Source organism: Scyliorhinus torazame, chromosome 7, assembly GCF_047496885.1.
Source record: "Scyliorhinus torazame isolate Kashiwa2021f chromosome 7, sScyTor2.1, whole genome shotgun sequence".
In the NCBI taxonomy this organism is placed as follows: domain Eukaryota; kingdom Metazoa; phylum Chordata; class Chondrichthyes; order Carcharhiniformes; family Scyliorhinidae; genus Scyliorhinus; species Scyliorhinus torazame.
This window is the reverse complement of record NC_092713.1, coordinates 59,718,973-59,735,003: the sequence shown is the minus strand read 5'-3', so window position 1 is coordinate 59,735,003 and position 16,031 is coordinate 59,718,973. Positions and strand designations below refer to the sequence as shown.

The 16,031-nt window shown below is 41.1% G+C and overlaps 1 protein-coding gene across 6 annotated transcripts in view; it reads left to right on the top strand.

The window, feature by feature from the left end:
- Positions 1–16,031, top strand: part of rnf220a (ring finger protein 220a) — a 617,071-nt gene that overhangs the window by 478,605 nt on the left and 122,435 nt on the right. For 4 of the 6 annotated variants that reach the window (XM_072510765.1, XM_072510764.1, XM_072510768.1 and 1 more), the window contains exon 7: positions 14,784–14,908. In XM_072510765.1, coding sequence (XP_072366866.1) covers positions 14,784–14,908 — 125 coding nt within the window. The remainder of the gene's footprint in view (positions 1–14,783; positions 14,909–16,031) is intronic. The other 2 variants (XM_072510766.1, XM_072510769.1) reach the window with 1 other exon arrangement.

The window sequence follows — 16,031 nt, the reverse complement described above, 5'->3', positions numbered from 1 at the left end:
GTGTTACACTTTATTTCGCTGTTGCACCTTTCAGAGTTCTCTGCAGTATTCAGTACAAAGACCAGTTACTTGCTGTCATGTCTCTTCATGCTGCTCTGTAATCAGGTTCTCAGAGGTGTGTGTGTGTGAATGAATGCTTTCTGAATTCACCTCCTGTCTTCTCCCTGCATTGGATTGCTATTAATATAATTCTGCCTATGGGCTTGTTTTACCTTTCTGTGCCTGGAGGCTAAAGGCGCCAAAGCCCTAGTTGTGTAAACGCTGTAATGCAGTCAGAACTGCAGCCAAATTAGAGGAGTTTTGGTATAAGTGTGGAAACGTGATTGCCTAAATATCCCTTTTTGTGTGAATTTCGTGATCGCATGTCAGTTCTGTGACAAACCTAATAGATACTGGAATGAAAGTCTGTTTCAGAATCAACAATTTACTCTTCAGTTCGTCTTCTGATTAAAACTCATCGTTCAGATTTCCAATTGAAATTTGAACACGATTGTTAATTAGCATGCATTATTGTTGGTTTAGTTACATAATAATTGTAAATTTGTCGGGGAATGATGGCATAGCAGTTATGTTACTGGGCTAGTAACCATGATCTGGAGGCAAATTCAAATTCCATCATGGTAACTGTGAGTTTAAATTCAATTAACTAAGTAAATCTGGAATAAAAATCTGTCGAGTTCACTAATATCCTTCTGTGAAGGAAATCTGCCTGCCGTCTGCCGTCCTATATGTGACTCTGGAGTGTGATTGACTTTTAACTGCTTTCTAAAGTGTGTAAGCTGAACACTTGGCTGTGTTCAAGAAGGCAGCTCACCACCATCTCTTTGAGAATAGTTAGAGATGGAAAACTCCAAATCCCGTGAATGAATTAAAAAAAACTTTACAGGAAATGAAACTATGTTTATTGTTGGGATAACCTGTCGCAGGGTATTGTAAGGTCATTCTTCCGAAAAAGGAATCTACCTGTCACTTGTCATCATTGTTTTAAAAAAATTATTTGAATGAATTCTCATTAGATCTTATTAGCATGGTTTGTTTTTATAGCAGTAGAATTGTGGGCTCTGTATTGATAGGCTGTGTTTTAGTACCTGTGATTCCTTGCAAATTGACTTCTTAATTTTAGCTTTGTAATCCAAGGCAGAAGGCACCGGGTGGAAGGTGAAAGATCAGCTTGACAATTCCCTCCTTTATAGCTGTTGGGCTTTTTTTTTGTTGCTCAGATCCCAAGTAGTTTAGAAACAAAGTTAATTTAAAGATTGAAAAACGGTAACCAAAGGTCTGTTTCAGAGTTATCAATGTTATGATTTTGCATTATGCTCTTGAGTGGGGGAAGAAGCAGACCGTGAAAATCAGAATTGAAATTTTCCAGTATTCTGAATATATTAGAACAGCAATGGGAATTACCTGGTTTGATATTCTGTGTTGATTCCTTAAAAATTGCACTGTTACAGATAAGTACCTTTTACTCTTCTCACTGTATCTGGTTTCTTGCTACTTTCACTGGCCTTGGTTTTGCTGTAAAACAAGGATATGAGGAAAATCATGAAGCTATCTGTGCACACCATTAATAAATAGTAAGTTGGGCAGTAACATCCGGTGACCACATGCACAGCTAGACACAAATCAGGAAGTTGTACTATTTCCCCAGAAGCTGTGGCATAACAGTATCTCTCCAAGAGACTTGCCATTGGAATATTTGTAATGGTGTGAAGTTGCTGTAAATAAATGATAGATACCATTAAACTCACGAGAATAAGTTAGCACTTTCCATTAGGAGCACTTTGCAATCTCAGGTGATGTTTTGAGATGCTGCTGACAGCCTATTTTTGCTGTCACCGAAATGTGCAAGCTCTTGTTACCCTAAACCAGGAACAGACTTTAGAACTTTTAAATCTGTCTTTAATTTTTTTGAATTTTCTCTTCTCAATTTTACTCGACCCATCATCAGTTAGGGAAAAATAATAACTCTTTATATGAAATATTTAAGATATTGACTCTGTATCAAAGAAAAGATCTAACCTGCATTTATCCCTGGCAGGATTAGTAGGAGTGACCATTGCACAGTTTGTGTGGATCCCAAATTTCACATTTACAATGGGGAGTAACCTCAGTGTGTTGTGTGGTGTTACCACCTTGCAAATGGGATAGATTCTGAAAAGATGTATCAGCACAATATTGGGTGTGCATGAGTTGCTGTGGGCCTCATTTCACCACAATCTGTAATCTCATAGCCCAGTGTACCTTTCACACAACCATTGCCATCATATCCAGAGAACAACCCTAATTCAATGAAGAGTTTAGGAGACCATGTAAGGGTCAGCAAAAAATGAGGTGTCAACATAGAATAGAATAGAATAGAATCTACAGTGCAGTGGTGGAGCAACAACACAGCATTACAATTACATGCATTTTAAACAAAAGAAGCAGCAAGCTACTGACAGAACTACGCTCATCCACACGCAATGCATTAATTGAAAGCTCGGCAATCCTGCCACATCCAGTCATGAATGATGGTTGACACTTCGACAACTATTGAAGGAAGCAACAACTTCATATTCATCCCCCCCCCCCCCCAATAATGGTGGAACAATGTGAATACAAAGAACATCCCCCCCCCCCCCAATAATGGTGGAACAATGTGAATACAAAGAACAAAACTGAAGCACTTGATCAAGAAATTCCAAGTGGATGATCCATCTTGGCCTCTTCCTGAGGCCCCACCATCATAGAAGTCAGACTTAAGCCAGTTCAATTCATTGCATGTGTCATCAGAAGGTGGCTAAGAGCGCTGGATGCAACAAAGGCGATGGTCCAAGAAAGCATTCCAGCTGTACTGATGAAGGCTTGTGCTCCAGAACTAGCTGTGCCTGTAGCTAAGGTATCTGTACAGCTACACCACTGAAATCTATTTGACAAATTGGAAAAGTGCCCAGGTATGTGCTGTCCACAGAAAGCTGGACAAATTTAACTTGACCAATTATTGCCCCATCAGCCTACTCTCAACCACTAACAAACTGATAGTAGGGGTCATTGAAGGTTTTATCAAGAGGCACGTTTTCACTAAAAACCTGCTCACCGATACTCAGTTTGTGTTCCGTTAGGGCCATTCGATCCAAACTTCATTACAACCTTGGTCCAAACATGGACTAAAGGAGCTGAATTCCAGAGGTAGAATAGAATCATAGAAGTTTACAGCATGGAAACAGGCCCTTCGGCCCAACCAGTCCATGCCGCCCAGTTTTTACCATTAAGCTAGTCCCAGTTGCCCGCACTTGGCCCATAACCAAGGTGAGGCAAGAGTGTCTGTCTTTTGACACCAAGACAGAATTTGATCGAGTTCCGCTTCAAGGAGCCTGAGCAAACATAAAGTCAATGGGAATCAGGGGAAATCTTCCCACTGAGCCATGGGATATCACTGCAGGAGTTTCTCAGGGTAGTGTCCTAGGCCCAGCCAACCATATTCAGCTGCTTTATCAATGATCTTTCCTAAATCATATGGTCAGAAGTGGGGATGTTCGCTGATGATTGCATAGTGTTTATTCCCATTCATATTTCCTCCGATAGGAAGCAGTCTATGCCAGCAAGACCTGGTCAATATTCATGTCTGTTTATAAGACGCAAATAACATTAATGACGCACAGGTTCCAGATAATGACTGTCTCCAACAAAAGAGATTATAGTCACCAGGATAATTGGGCAAATATACAATGTGACAGGCCAGAAGCTGTGTTTTCTGCAGCGGATCACTCATATCCTGTGTCCACACCACTGTCCACCAAAGCCTTCCCATCATCTCAAGCTCCTAACAGGTAGCTAAAAACCATTCAGGACAAAGCAGCTTACCCACCACCTTAAACCTTTATTCCCTCCACCACTGATGCACTGTGAAGGCAATGTGTACCATCTACAAGATGCACTGCAAAAAGCTTCTTCAACAACATCTAATTTGTATCGCCAAAAAAGAATGGCCAGCAGGCACATGGGAACATCAACGCTGGACAGCATGGTAGCACAGTGGTTAGCACATTTGCTTCACAGTGCCAGGGTCCTAGGTTCGATTCCCAGCTTGGGCCACTGTCTGTGCGGAGTCTGCATGTTCTCCCCATGTCTGCGTGGGTTTCCTCCGGGAGCTCCGGTTTCCTCCCACTGTCCAAAGATGTGCAGGTCAGGTGGATTGGCCATGCTAAATTGCCCTTCGTGTCCAAAAAGGTTGGGTGGGGTTACCATGTTACGGGGATAGGGTGGAGGTGTAGGCTTGGGTAGGCTGCGCTTTCCAAGGGCCGGTGCAGACTTGATGGGCCGAAAGGCCGCCTTCTGCACTGTAAATTCTATGAACACCTGTATGTTCCCCTGAATTGGAAATGTATAACCATTTCTTCATTATTGGGTCTGGTTGCACTGTCACCACATATACTGTAGCGGTTTAAAAAGATGCCACCTTCTCAAATGATATTAGGGATGGGTAATATATACTGACCCTTGTCAACAATGCCCATTTCCTGTGAGTGAACTAAAAGAAGAACCTTTTCAGCATAGTTGATAGCCCTGTTACAGAGCATTCATATTTTCCAATTGTTTTGAATAAAGTTTTATTTGATTAACATAAAATGTTTGTGGTTTGTCCCATCGCCTCCAAAAAGAAAGGCATTGCCACTGCATGGCGAGACTGATGTAGTCTCGTACCACCAGTGTAAGTCAAGTTCCAGTCAGGACGGAAACCTGTAAGGATGAAAAACCTTCAGCACCATTGTCTTTCCTGATTAGAGGATGTTGCCAGATACTGAACTTTTCTATGGAAAATAATAGAAAAACATTGGAAGGATTATCACAGTGAATCAGGCACAATGAGGGCAATGTAAAGGGAAAATTGAATGAATGTGTGTTCAGACTGTAGAAAATCGGAACTGCCCTTTTTCTATTGTCTTGGCAATGTTGTTCAAATGCCACTTTGTCTTCCAGAGGGGCAACAATGGAGTATTTTGATTTAGTTTAGATCCAGGCTGTAGTTTACAGTATTATATGAACCAGAAACATCATGTTGAATCAGTTTGAATGAATAGCCTAACTCACCAACAGGCACCGATTGGGGCTAGATTCTGTCAGTGCAACACAGATGTTAAAGTACACAGGAGTGTGATTACCAGATAATTAATTAATGATGATAGTGTAATCACTTCTAATTAATTCAGTCTTAACTGTTTTGGATGCAACATTCCTAGAAGTACTCTATACTAAGGGTGTCAGGTAAGTAAAGTTCAACCTCCTTTTATTAGTCTGCTGTCCGCTTAATCACGGACCCGACAATTTCGCTCTTATTGCCATTGGGATTAAGATCAGCTTCCAAGCAGCTACTCAGCTGTGGTGATAGCAATCTGCTTGTAACAGAACCATATGTGAATATTAATGAGTAGTGGGTGAGGATTCAGGCTATATTTTAAATTCCAGGGAAAGAGCTGAAGTGATTTCCCCATTTTATCTGAAGCCTCAAGTGCATTGCTTTCTTTTAATGTAGCATTTGTACTGAGTTCCATTGGGTTCAATATTTATATATGAACTGTCAGATGATTGTTATTATGCATCATGTATTAATTTAGATTTATGATACTTGATCTATTTGTTTCTGCAAGTAAAATTTTTAACGATATTGCTGAATTAAGAATTTTTTAATTTCTTCCATGCGATATGGGTGTTGCTGGCAAGGCCACTATTATTGCTCACCCCTAATTGCCCTTGAAAAGGTGGTAGTGAGCCACTGCCTTTACTGCTGTAGTCCATGTGGTGTGGGTACACCACAGTGCTATTGAAAAAGGAGTTTCAGAATTTCGACCCAGTAACAGTGAAGGAATGTCGATACAGTTCCAAGTCAGGATGACCTGTGACTTGCAGGGTGACTTGTAGGTGCTAGTGTTCTTACCCACCTTCTGCTCTTGTCTTTCTAGGTGGTAAGGTTTGAAAGTTTGGAAAGTGCTGTCAAAGGAGCCTTGATGAGTTGCTACAGTGCATTTTGTAGATGGTACACTGTTGTTACTGTGAGTTGATGGTGAAGGGAGTGAATGTTGAAGGTGGTGGGTGGGGTGCCAATCAAGGGGGCTGCTTTGTCCTGGATGGTGTTGAGCTTCCTGAGTGTTGTTGGAGCTGCACTCATTCAGGTCAGTGGAGAGTATTCCATCTCACTCCTGACCTGTGCCAAGGTGGTGAATAGGCTTTTGGGAGTCAGCTGGTGATAAGTCTGCAGAATTCTGAGTCTCTGACCTTCTCTTGTAGCCACAGTATTTAAAATTCTCATCCAGCTCTTTTTCTGGTCAATGGCAACTCGCAGGAATTTGATAGTGGGGGATTCAACGACAATAATGCGCTTGAATGTCAAGAGAGATGGTTGGATTCTCTCGATGGAAGATGGTCATTGCCATCACTTGTGTGACACTAATGTTACTTTCCACTTATCAGCCTAAGCCTGAATGTTGTCCAGGTTTTGCTACGTGTAGGCATGGAGTGCTTCAGTATCTGAGGAGTCACAAATGGTGTTGAACATTGTGCAATCATCAGTGAACATCCCCATACCTGATCTTAAGGGCTGGGTTAGTTCAGTGGGCTAGACAGCTGGTTTGTAATGCAGAACAAGGCCAGCAGCGTGGGTTAAATTCCCGTACCAGCTTACCCAAACAGGCGGCAGAATGTGGCGACTGGGGGCTTTTCACAGTAACTTCATACTTGTGACAGTAAAAGATTATTATTATTATGTTGGAAGGAAGGTCATTGATGAAGCAGCTGAAGATGGTTGGGTCTAGGACACCATCCCGAGGAACTCCTGCAGTGATGTCCCAGGACTGAGATGATTGACCTCTAAGAACCTCAATCATCTTCCTTTGTGCTAAATATGAGTCCAACCAGTGGAGAGTTCCCCCCCCCCCCCCCCCGATTCCCTTTGACCCCAATTTTGCTAGTACTCCTTGATGTTGCACTTTGCTAGTTACTGCCTTGATTTCACTGTCACCTCACCTCACCAGAGTGGGAGATGGCCAAAAAAAGAGAACCTAGTCTTTGAGATCCTCCCATAATGAACACCACAGAGGTGGTTGGAAAGACGGGTTTTAGGTTTCTAGCCCTTTCTTACATTCTAACACTGGTGGCAAGGTCCAACTTCAAAACAGTCAGAATAATGTTGACTGAATAGGTTCCATTCACCGAGCTAAAGGCCAAGTTAAAACCCAAAGCTGAAGTATTCCCTCATAATTTAATCTCAACAAATGGTAGTAAAAACTGTCTGAACCTTTTTCAATTTTGTATCTCAAATCAGTCTCTCCTGAGGCTGATACACAAAATCACGCCTGCAATAAATACATCAGTTCCTCTTCGCTGTCTATCATTAAGGATCCTTGAAAAAAATCTTTGTCTCTTTTTGAGAGTGACAGTCCCTGGCATGTGTTCCACAGAAATCAGCACCGGGTGGAATGGACCAACATATGCATCGAAGTTTCTGATGAGCCTAATTCACTTGTTTTCTTTTGTTATACTGTGCAACAACTCAGGAACTGAAAATAAAGGGCAATTTTTAATTTGAAATTAATTTTTGTAAGCTTTTTAAAAAAAAAAAAGTCAATCTCTCTGATGTATTCAAAAAGTTTAGTTTTATATTGACTTTTCCATCACCTGTGCCACCATGGGTTCAAAGCTAATCCTGGGTCATAATTTCATCCTGCTTCAGTAATGTCCTATTAGGTTTGCACTCTGTAGAAGACAGTAGAAGAATTGTATTTCTCTGGAGCCTGGATATTAAGCATTCAATAGTAGTTACACTAGTGGGCCCTGCATAATTGTGCTAGGTTTTCCTATTCAGCTGAGCCTTTCAAAAGTACATTGTCGATTAGAACAGAGATTATTCATTTAGTATTTAGCCAGAGACAGCTGAATAATCTGCATATAGCCGTGGATGGTTGATATTACTTGTACCTAAAAATTAATGTGGCGTCACTCAATATGCAGTTAAGAAAGAACAAAGAATCACAATGTAATAGGCAGTGTTCTGCAGCGTTAAATTTCTAATTACGTGCAGGACAGTTTTTAAAGAAAAGGATAAGGGAAGGAAAATGCATAAATTTGTACAATGAGCACTGGGGATTGGGAGGAGATAGAGGACAGTTTGGGAGTGAGACTGTCGAGTGAAATGGACTCTCGAAATAGCTTAGTTTTCCTACCACGACACGTTTAATCTGCTGTCTGATTGCTATTTAAATTAAGACCCTAATTGTCATGATAAATTATTTCTTCGATTAATTTTCATACAGGCAAGAACAGACTCCTTGAGATTTATTGCTTTTTTAAATTTGATGTGTCTGTCCCCTTTGATGTTTGATTCAATGAACTTGTTCTCAATACCTTGAAACTAAGAAAATGCCTGTGAATATGGTGGGGTGCAGAAATTGTTTCTTTTCTCCAGCGGATGCCTATAATAAGTTCCTTACTATCCAGTCAGTATAACTGCAGAACAGCGTGAACCATTCTGATAACTAATGTTACCATCGGGTGAGGAGGAGTAATTTGCTCCCCTCTTTCCCCTCTCCTTGTTTGACTGGAACAGCTTTTTTTTTGTTAAAATAGACATGCTTGCCAATTCAGCAGTTGTTTAACTGTTTACATGCTGTGATCATAAAAGTCACAATTATACAGGTTTTCTCAAGTTTTAACAAAGAAAACAGGATAGCTTTTAGTGTACTTAACCCAATCTAAGTAAAAATAATAAAATATGCTCCTTCTTCTGAAGTTTGCACGAGAATAAAGAGATGACAGAGTGGGGACTGATAGATTAACAATTAGAGTCCAGTAGAATTTGAGGGGTATACAGTTTGTGGAGGTTGGTGACTTGGCTGGTTGCAGGCAAAAATTGGCAGTCCTGTTGCTGTCACTTGGTCCTGAAGCTTCTGGCTTCGATGCGACTCAAAGATGCAGACGGACTGTTTATCTGTTCTTCTGAAGATTAATGTTGGACTGACTTCTTTCAAATGCTTTGACTGCGGCACCTGTATTAGTCACATTCAGCAGACAGAGTTCAAAAGCTTATAAGTTGGATGGAGAGTGAAAGGGAGGAAAGAACCCATTGTTTTTGTTCCTTCAACGTCCTAATTATGTGTCCTAACCTGCAGAGAAAGCAGGTACTTAAAAGACACAAGGTTTGAGTTGTCACTTGGCTGTCTCCAACTGTCCAGGGATTTAAACCAGGCCACGGCCAGTGTATTCCATGATTAGTTCTTGTCTGGGAATCCTTCTGTCAGCCAGGGTTCCATTGTCCAAGTGGTTTTATTTAATGGTTTGTGTCCACCCGGATGAGTATCTGGATGCTGTGCTAATGGGATAGGGGATGATAGTGGTTCATTCACATTCCCCTGATGCCATTGTCTTGGATTTTGCTGGCAGGAAGACTCTATCTCAGTGGTTTTGGAATGTGGAAGACACAGTGATGTAAGTTGTGTAGCCATCTTTGGCTGCAAGTACAAGTCACTGGAATGTGGTTTTGGCCTCTTTAAAACATTTTAATTAGTGGATTGCAGCCGGTGGATTCAAAAGTAATTTTTTTGACCTAAAGGATGATTTAAAAAAAAAAAATTTAGAGTACCCAATTATTTTTTTCCAATTAAGGGGAATTTAGCATGGCCAATTCACTTAATGTGCACATCTTTGGGTTGTGGGCGTGAAACCCACGCAGACAGGGGGAGAATGTGCAAATGCTACACAGACAGTGACCCTTGGCCGGGATCTAATCTGGGTCCTCAGCGCCGTAAGCAGCAGTGCTAACCACTGTGCCCACCCCATAAAGGATGTTTTAATGACAGCAAGAATGATGACTTCATCTTGTTTGGCTTTGCTGCACATGAGATTAGAAGCGTCCTGAATTTGCTGGACATGTTTATATAAAACATTTTCCTTTTTGCAACGCACTGGTGCTGAACGGCCAAGATTACATCTGGTGTCACTGACTCCAAAGTAAGCCTGAGTGAAGCATCTTGAGGGTTGTGGTCTCAAACTTTTTAAAGCCAGCGTGCTGTCAAACCTGGCTAAGAACAGATCCCTTGTAAACCTTTTTGAAGCCTCCATTTTCTGAATGTAAATATTTTGAAAGTCTGGTTTTCCCCTCTCTACTAAATTTCCAACTATTAGAAGAGATCTGGCCACATACCTGTACACAGAGCATTCTCTTAAAAGAGACAATGAAAGTTCCAGCCAGCTGCAATCCAAGTTGTGCAGCAAGGTTCTACAAACAGAGATATAATGATGACTAAATAATCTGTGTTTGTGATATTGGTTGAGGTTTCAATATTGGTCAAGACACCAAGGAGAACTTAGTGCTGCATAGCTGAAATCTGAATGGCACCTCCCAGTCTTTTGATTGTTAACTGCTATGAATGCATGGAAAAGGAATAAAACCTGAGACAAGTGAGTGTCACTTGGTTCTTGTGCAATTGCCAACTTTTTGTTACATTTTATATCATATAAGAACAAAGAACAAAGAAATGTACAGCACAGGAACAGGCCCTTCGGCCCTCCAAGCCCGTGCCGACCATGCTGCCCGACTAAACTACAATCTTCTACACTTCCTGGGTCTGTATCCCTCTATTCCCATCCTATTCATGTATTTGTCAAGATGCCCCTTAAATGTCACTATCGTCCCTGCTTCCACCATCTCCTCCGGTAGCGAGTTCCAGGCACCCACTACCCTCTGCGTAAAAAACTTGCCTCGTACATCTACTCTAAACCTTGCCCCTCTCACCTTAAACCTATGCCCCCTAGTAATTGACCCCTCTACCCTGGGGAAAAGCCTCTGACTATCCACTCTGTCTATGCCCCTCATAATTTTCTATACCTCTATCAGGTCTCCCCTCAACCTCCTTCGTTCCAGTGAGAACAAACCGAGTTTATTCAACCGCTCCTCATAGCTAATGCCCTCCATACCAGGCAACATTCTGGTAAATCTCTTCTGCACCCTCTCTAAAGCCTCCACATCCTTCTGGTAGTGTGGCGACCAGAATTGAACACTATACTCCAAGTGTGGCCTAACTAAGGTTCTATACAGCTGCAACATGACTTGCCAATTCTTATACTCAATGCCCCGGCCAATGAAGGCAAGCATGCCGTATGCCTTCTTGACTACCTTCTCCACCTGTGTTGCCCCTTTCAATGACCTGTGTACCTGTACTCCTAGATCTCTTTGACTTTCAACACTCTTGAGGGTTCTACCATTCACTGTATATTCCCTGCCTGCATTAGACCTTCCAAAATGCATTACCTCACATTTGTCCGGATTAAACTCCATCTGCCATCTCTCTGCCCAAGTCTCCAAACAATCTAAATCCTGCTGTATCCTCCGACAGTCCTCATCGCTATCCGCAATTCCACCAACCTTTGTGTCGTCTGCAAACTTACTAGTCCGACCAGTTACATTTTCCTCCAAATCATTTATATAAATGATTATATAAATGATAAGGCTCAATCATTTTAAGTCAGTGGTTTTGAAAGTGTGGCCCATGGACCTGTTCAAAACGCAAATGATTAACGCACAAGACCACTGCCTCAGGCAACCTGAGAGAACGAGTGAGGACTCTCAAATCCACTACTCGTATGAGGTCACAGCCGGACTGGTACCCACATGTCGCGGCACGAGTTTTCATAAGCCTGAGCAACAACAATGTAGCCTTATATAAGCAAGATTTGTGCTGATGTTGATCGTGTTTGACTATCATGGATGTACGGTAAGGACAGTATTAGTTTCCCAGAAAACGATTATTTTGATTTTCTAACCTGTGGAATGATTCAAATAAACGTGTTCTCTTGTAGTATTAATATTTATAATATGAAAATGTCAATATTTTTGTTTCTGGCATAGTGTTATATCATACTTGTGATATTTAGTAAGATAATTAATGTGGGTTAATTTATAATGTTTAGTAGGGAAAAATCAACAAAATATTTAAAGTTTCAAGAAGTTCACTGTATGAGTTTATTTTGGCAGTGGGAAGCAAAAGTGGGTAGGGTAGGATCGATAGATGTTTTGAGGTGTCTTCAGCCCCAACTAAGTGGTTTGTGGACAAAAAAGTTTGAAAAGCATTTGTTCAGGTAAACTGCAGACCTTGTAGTTACCTAACAGCTCCAATTATATTTCTCATTTATTCTTGTGAGCTTTCCCTTTGGTATCTTTGCAGTTTTGCAAATGTATTTGAAACCTATTGTGTTGCCAGACTCGCATGCATGCACCCTGCTTTTATTGGATTTTAAGAAAGAAAAACTGTTGAGTTTCACAACCACAGGATGTAATAAAGCTAGGGCTTTGGCACCATAATAAAGGGTGGAAGAGCTTTAGCACCATCGATGTGTATTCAGTTATTGTGCAGCAGAAATATTACAATGACTAATTTTTAGTCATATTGGTTAAGGTTTCAATATTGGTCAGGGCACCAAGGCTCTCCTGATCATCATTGAATAATTGTGCCACAGAATCTTGTACCCTCACCTGAGAATGCAGGTGGGAACTTGGTGGAAAGACAGGTCCAAAAGAAGGCTCCTCCAACACGACTGCATACTGGAGTGATATTAGCTGATCCCCACCTTATTTTACATAAATTTGTCTCATTATTTTTTTTGAAGAACTGCAGCATCAATTTCTAGGGTGGTGTTTCACAAAGTGTTCACTCTCTGAGGAAAAGTAATACTTGCAGAAATCCAATGACCTGTTTTCTCTGTACGTATGAGTGGTCCCTAGTCCTGCTGGCCTGATCATTTCAAACACTGCGTCTGCTTGAACACCGCAGAACCCTCCAACTTTATAACTTTCCGACAAATGCAAACTTGGATTGTTAGAGATCAGCTAACTCCTTATCCAACTTGTAATCTTCGTAGACTGGATGGCTTGGCCACTGAACATAAACTGGTGAAGCCATCAAAGAGAAACACAATTTTCGTACTGCCATGGTAGGAATGACATGGGGAAGGGAATTGGGAAGAGAGACTTTTTTGGAGGATTTTTGTTCTGCCTTTTTGACACAATACTCTAGAATAGCAACTTTGATAAAATAGAAGGAAAAATGGTTCAGGTAACTATGACAAAACTTTTATTTTACCCAGACATTAAAAATATGTTATTTTCTGTGATATGCATGAGTTAAATAGAATCCAACCATTTTGTGCTGTTTTAAAATAAAAATGATTTTTTTGTTATAGTTGTTAAAAGGCAGAATGGTGCAGCTTCCTGCCACCAGCCTGCAAATGATGAGGTACAGTCTCTCATTGATTTTTACCCAGGCAAGGGAGCTTCTACATAAATTAAACTTTCCCTCTGTGTTTGGGCACTGTTTAAAAACCTTTATTTATTTATTTTTGGTGTCTAGACATGAGAGAGTCTTAAACCATCTTTGACTTGCAATACATTAAACCGGGCAGCAATGTATTACTAACTGTACGGCCTAATTAAGTTTCCTTGTTCAACTACTCCTGGTCTCTCTAATTTAGCAGTCGAAAGAGTGTGCTATTACTGATATACCGACAATTTGCTGCCATTTAACTTTTGTTCCAGAACATTTATTTTTATCTTTTTATTAAATAGTAATGAATGTCAAATTTCTATTTTTTTTCTTTTACTGAATTGTTGATGGAATTGTTTTTGGCTCGGGGTTGACAAATCTCCTGTTAACCCATGTTGTACTGAGCTATAAGAAAATAATTTGCTTTTTTACAGAATCTCATTGTGTTCTCAGGATGCTCCACAGCACTTCACAATTATTCTTTGCAATGCAGTCACTGTTGAGCTGGCCAACCAGCCATTCCAATATTTCCCCAGCAAACTACATTAATGGCAGATGAGATAAATGACCGATACATTTTTATAATGGTGCTGCTTGCGAGAGACTTGGTATCCAAGATACGGGGATAACTCCCTGCTCTTCCTTGAACAGTCCCATGGAACCTATACATCCATGTGAGCAAGCAGACTGGATTTAACTTCCCATCCAAGAAGCAGCATCTCTGAGAGTGAGCACTTACATAAACAGTGCCAATTTTTGCAATGACTTGAGTGGCCTTTAGATCCCAATGTCTAAAGAAATCTGCACTCATAGTGGGGAAAGTACATGGAACAGGCTTTGATTCATAGACATTTTTCAGAAGAAGTTGAGCGTGCTTTTTAAAGTTTCTTTACTGTGCTATAAGCATTAATGATATGAAATAAAAATGTTTTTAGATAGAGTAAATGAATATATGTATTGTAAAATAGAAAACATGCTTGCTTGCCTGTCAGCTGGGTTGTTCTCAAGGCTGTGCATTGCTGTAGAGTACAAATGGATTAAAAATGCATTCATCCATTAAGCTAACGTTAATGTTGTAGAAACCCTCGTACAGCAACCCTCACTGGTAGTGCAGAGGATAATAAAACCTCACTATGTACATTGTTTCTTAGACGCAATATGTAGAAAGGTAGTAAGGGAAGTGTCTTGACAATGTAGTGTAATTAGGGTTGGTGGTGGAATGTATTTAGCAGTCAAATTCTCGCTGTACTAGTCTCCTCCTATCAGACTAGATAAATGTACTGCTATTCATCTGTACCTGTTTGCACTTGGTATTCCTTCGTTGTTAAGTTCAAATTCAGTTCAAAGCTTGACAGATTAGTTTTGTACACTTTTTATTTAAAATTCAACTCCTGTAAAGACTTAACATTAATATGTTGTTAAACTGTATGAGAGTTTTGGAACTTTTTGATGAAAGAACATTGATAGTAATTCCCTGTTTCTTTCTTGTTTTTCTAGCACGGATAGGGAAAAACAAGAGGAAGAAGGCCTCCGAGGATGGCCAGGTATGTCCGCTATGCAATGAGACGCTCTCTGGATCTGTGGAACAGATGAGTAGACATGTGGAAGCCTGTCTGGACAAGGTAGTTGTTGGGCATGTTGGACCACCAACAAGTCTTTTTTTTCTCTCTTGGACCTTCACATAGAACATAGAACATACAGTGCAGAAGGAGGCCATTCGGCCCATTGAGTCTGCACTGACCCACTTAAGTCCTCACTTCCACCCTACCCCTGTAACCCAATAACCCCTCCTAACCATTTTGGTCACGAAGGGCAATTTATCATGGCCAATCCACCTAACCTGCACGTCTTTGGACTGTGGGAGGAAACCGGAGCACCTGGAGGAAACCCACGCAGACACGGGGAGAACATGCAGACTCCACACACACAGTGGCCCATCGGGGAATCGAACCTGGGACCCTGGCACTGTGAAGCCACAGTGCTATCTACTTGTGCTGCCCTAACCTTCTCAGGAATCTGGTTAGGATATCGATATATTTCTGTTGTTCCTGATGCCTGACATACCTTCCTCATGCTCCTAGAGCTATAACACTTCTCCCATTGGTGATTTTCCCAGTATCCTTCTCCCAGTATTCTTAATCTAATAAACATCCTCACCATGCTACCACATCTGGTCATCTCTATCCCAGCTATCCTTCAAGGTTAGAATCTTAAATTATCTTCAACCACCAAAGCTACACAGGGTCCATTCCTGGTGCATACACTACATTCATGACTGCCACCATTTTGCGTTTGGCATGCTCAGTGTAGGTAACCGAGTCCCTGATAATGTTTTCAAGGAAATCTTCAAGGAGTTCACAAAGCTCTTTGTATATGAAACCGGAAATGCGTTTTACGTCCCCATGGCAAGCCAGGTGGCGAATGACTGGCTTAGTAACACCCTAGACATGATCATGAAGCAATTTTTCAGTGTTGCTTGGCTCTGCCTTGCCACCTTTCCCTCTACCTGACATGATCTACAATCGCTGATAAACTAGCCATTTCCATTTTGGCAGCGCACCATTTCCAGATTCTCTTGTCTCTGCTTTCTATTTCTACACCTGCCTCTTGCTTTTCATGACCCAATCCTCTATTTTATCCTTTCCCCATCCTGAACACTGCTGGCACTTCACCAGTACCAACCCCATTATAAAAAGAGCCATAATGCCATATTCTGTCGAATGCTCATGGCCGGGATTCTCTAAA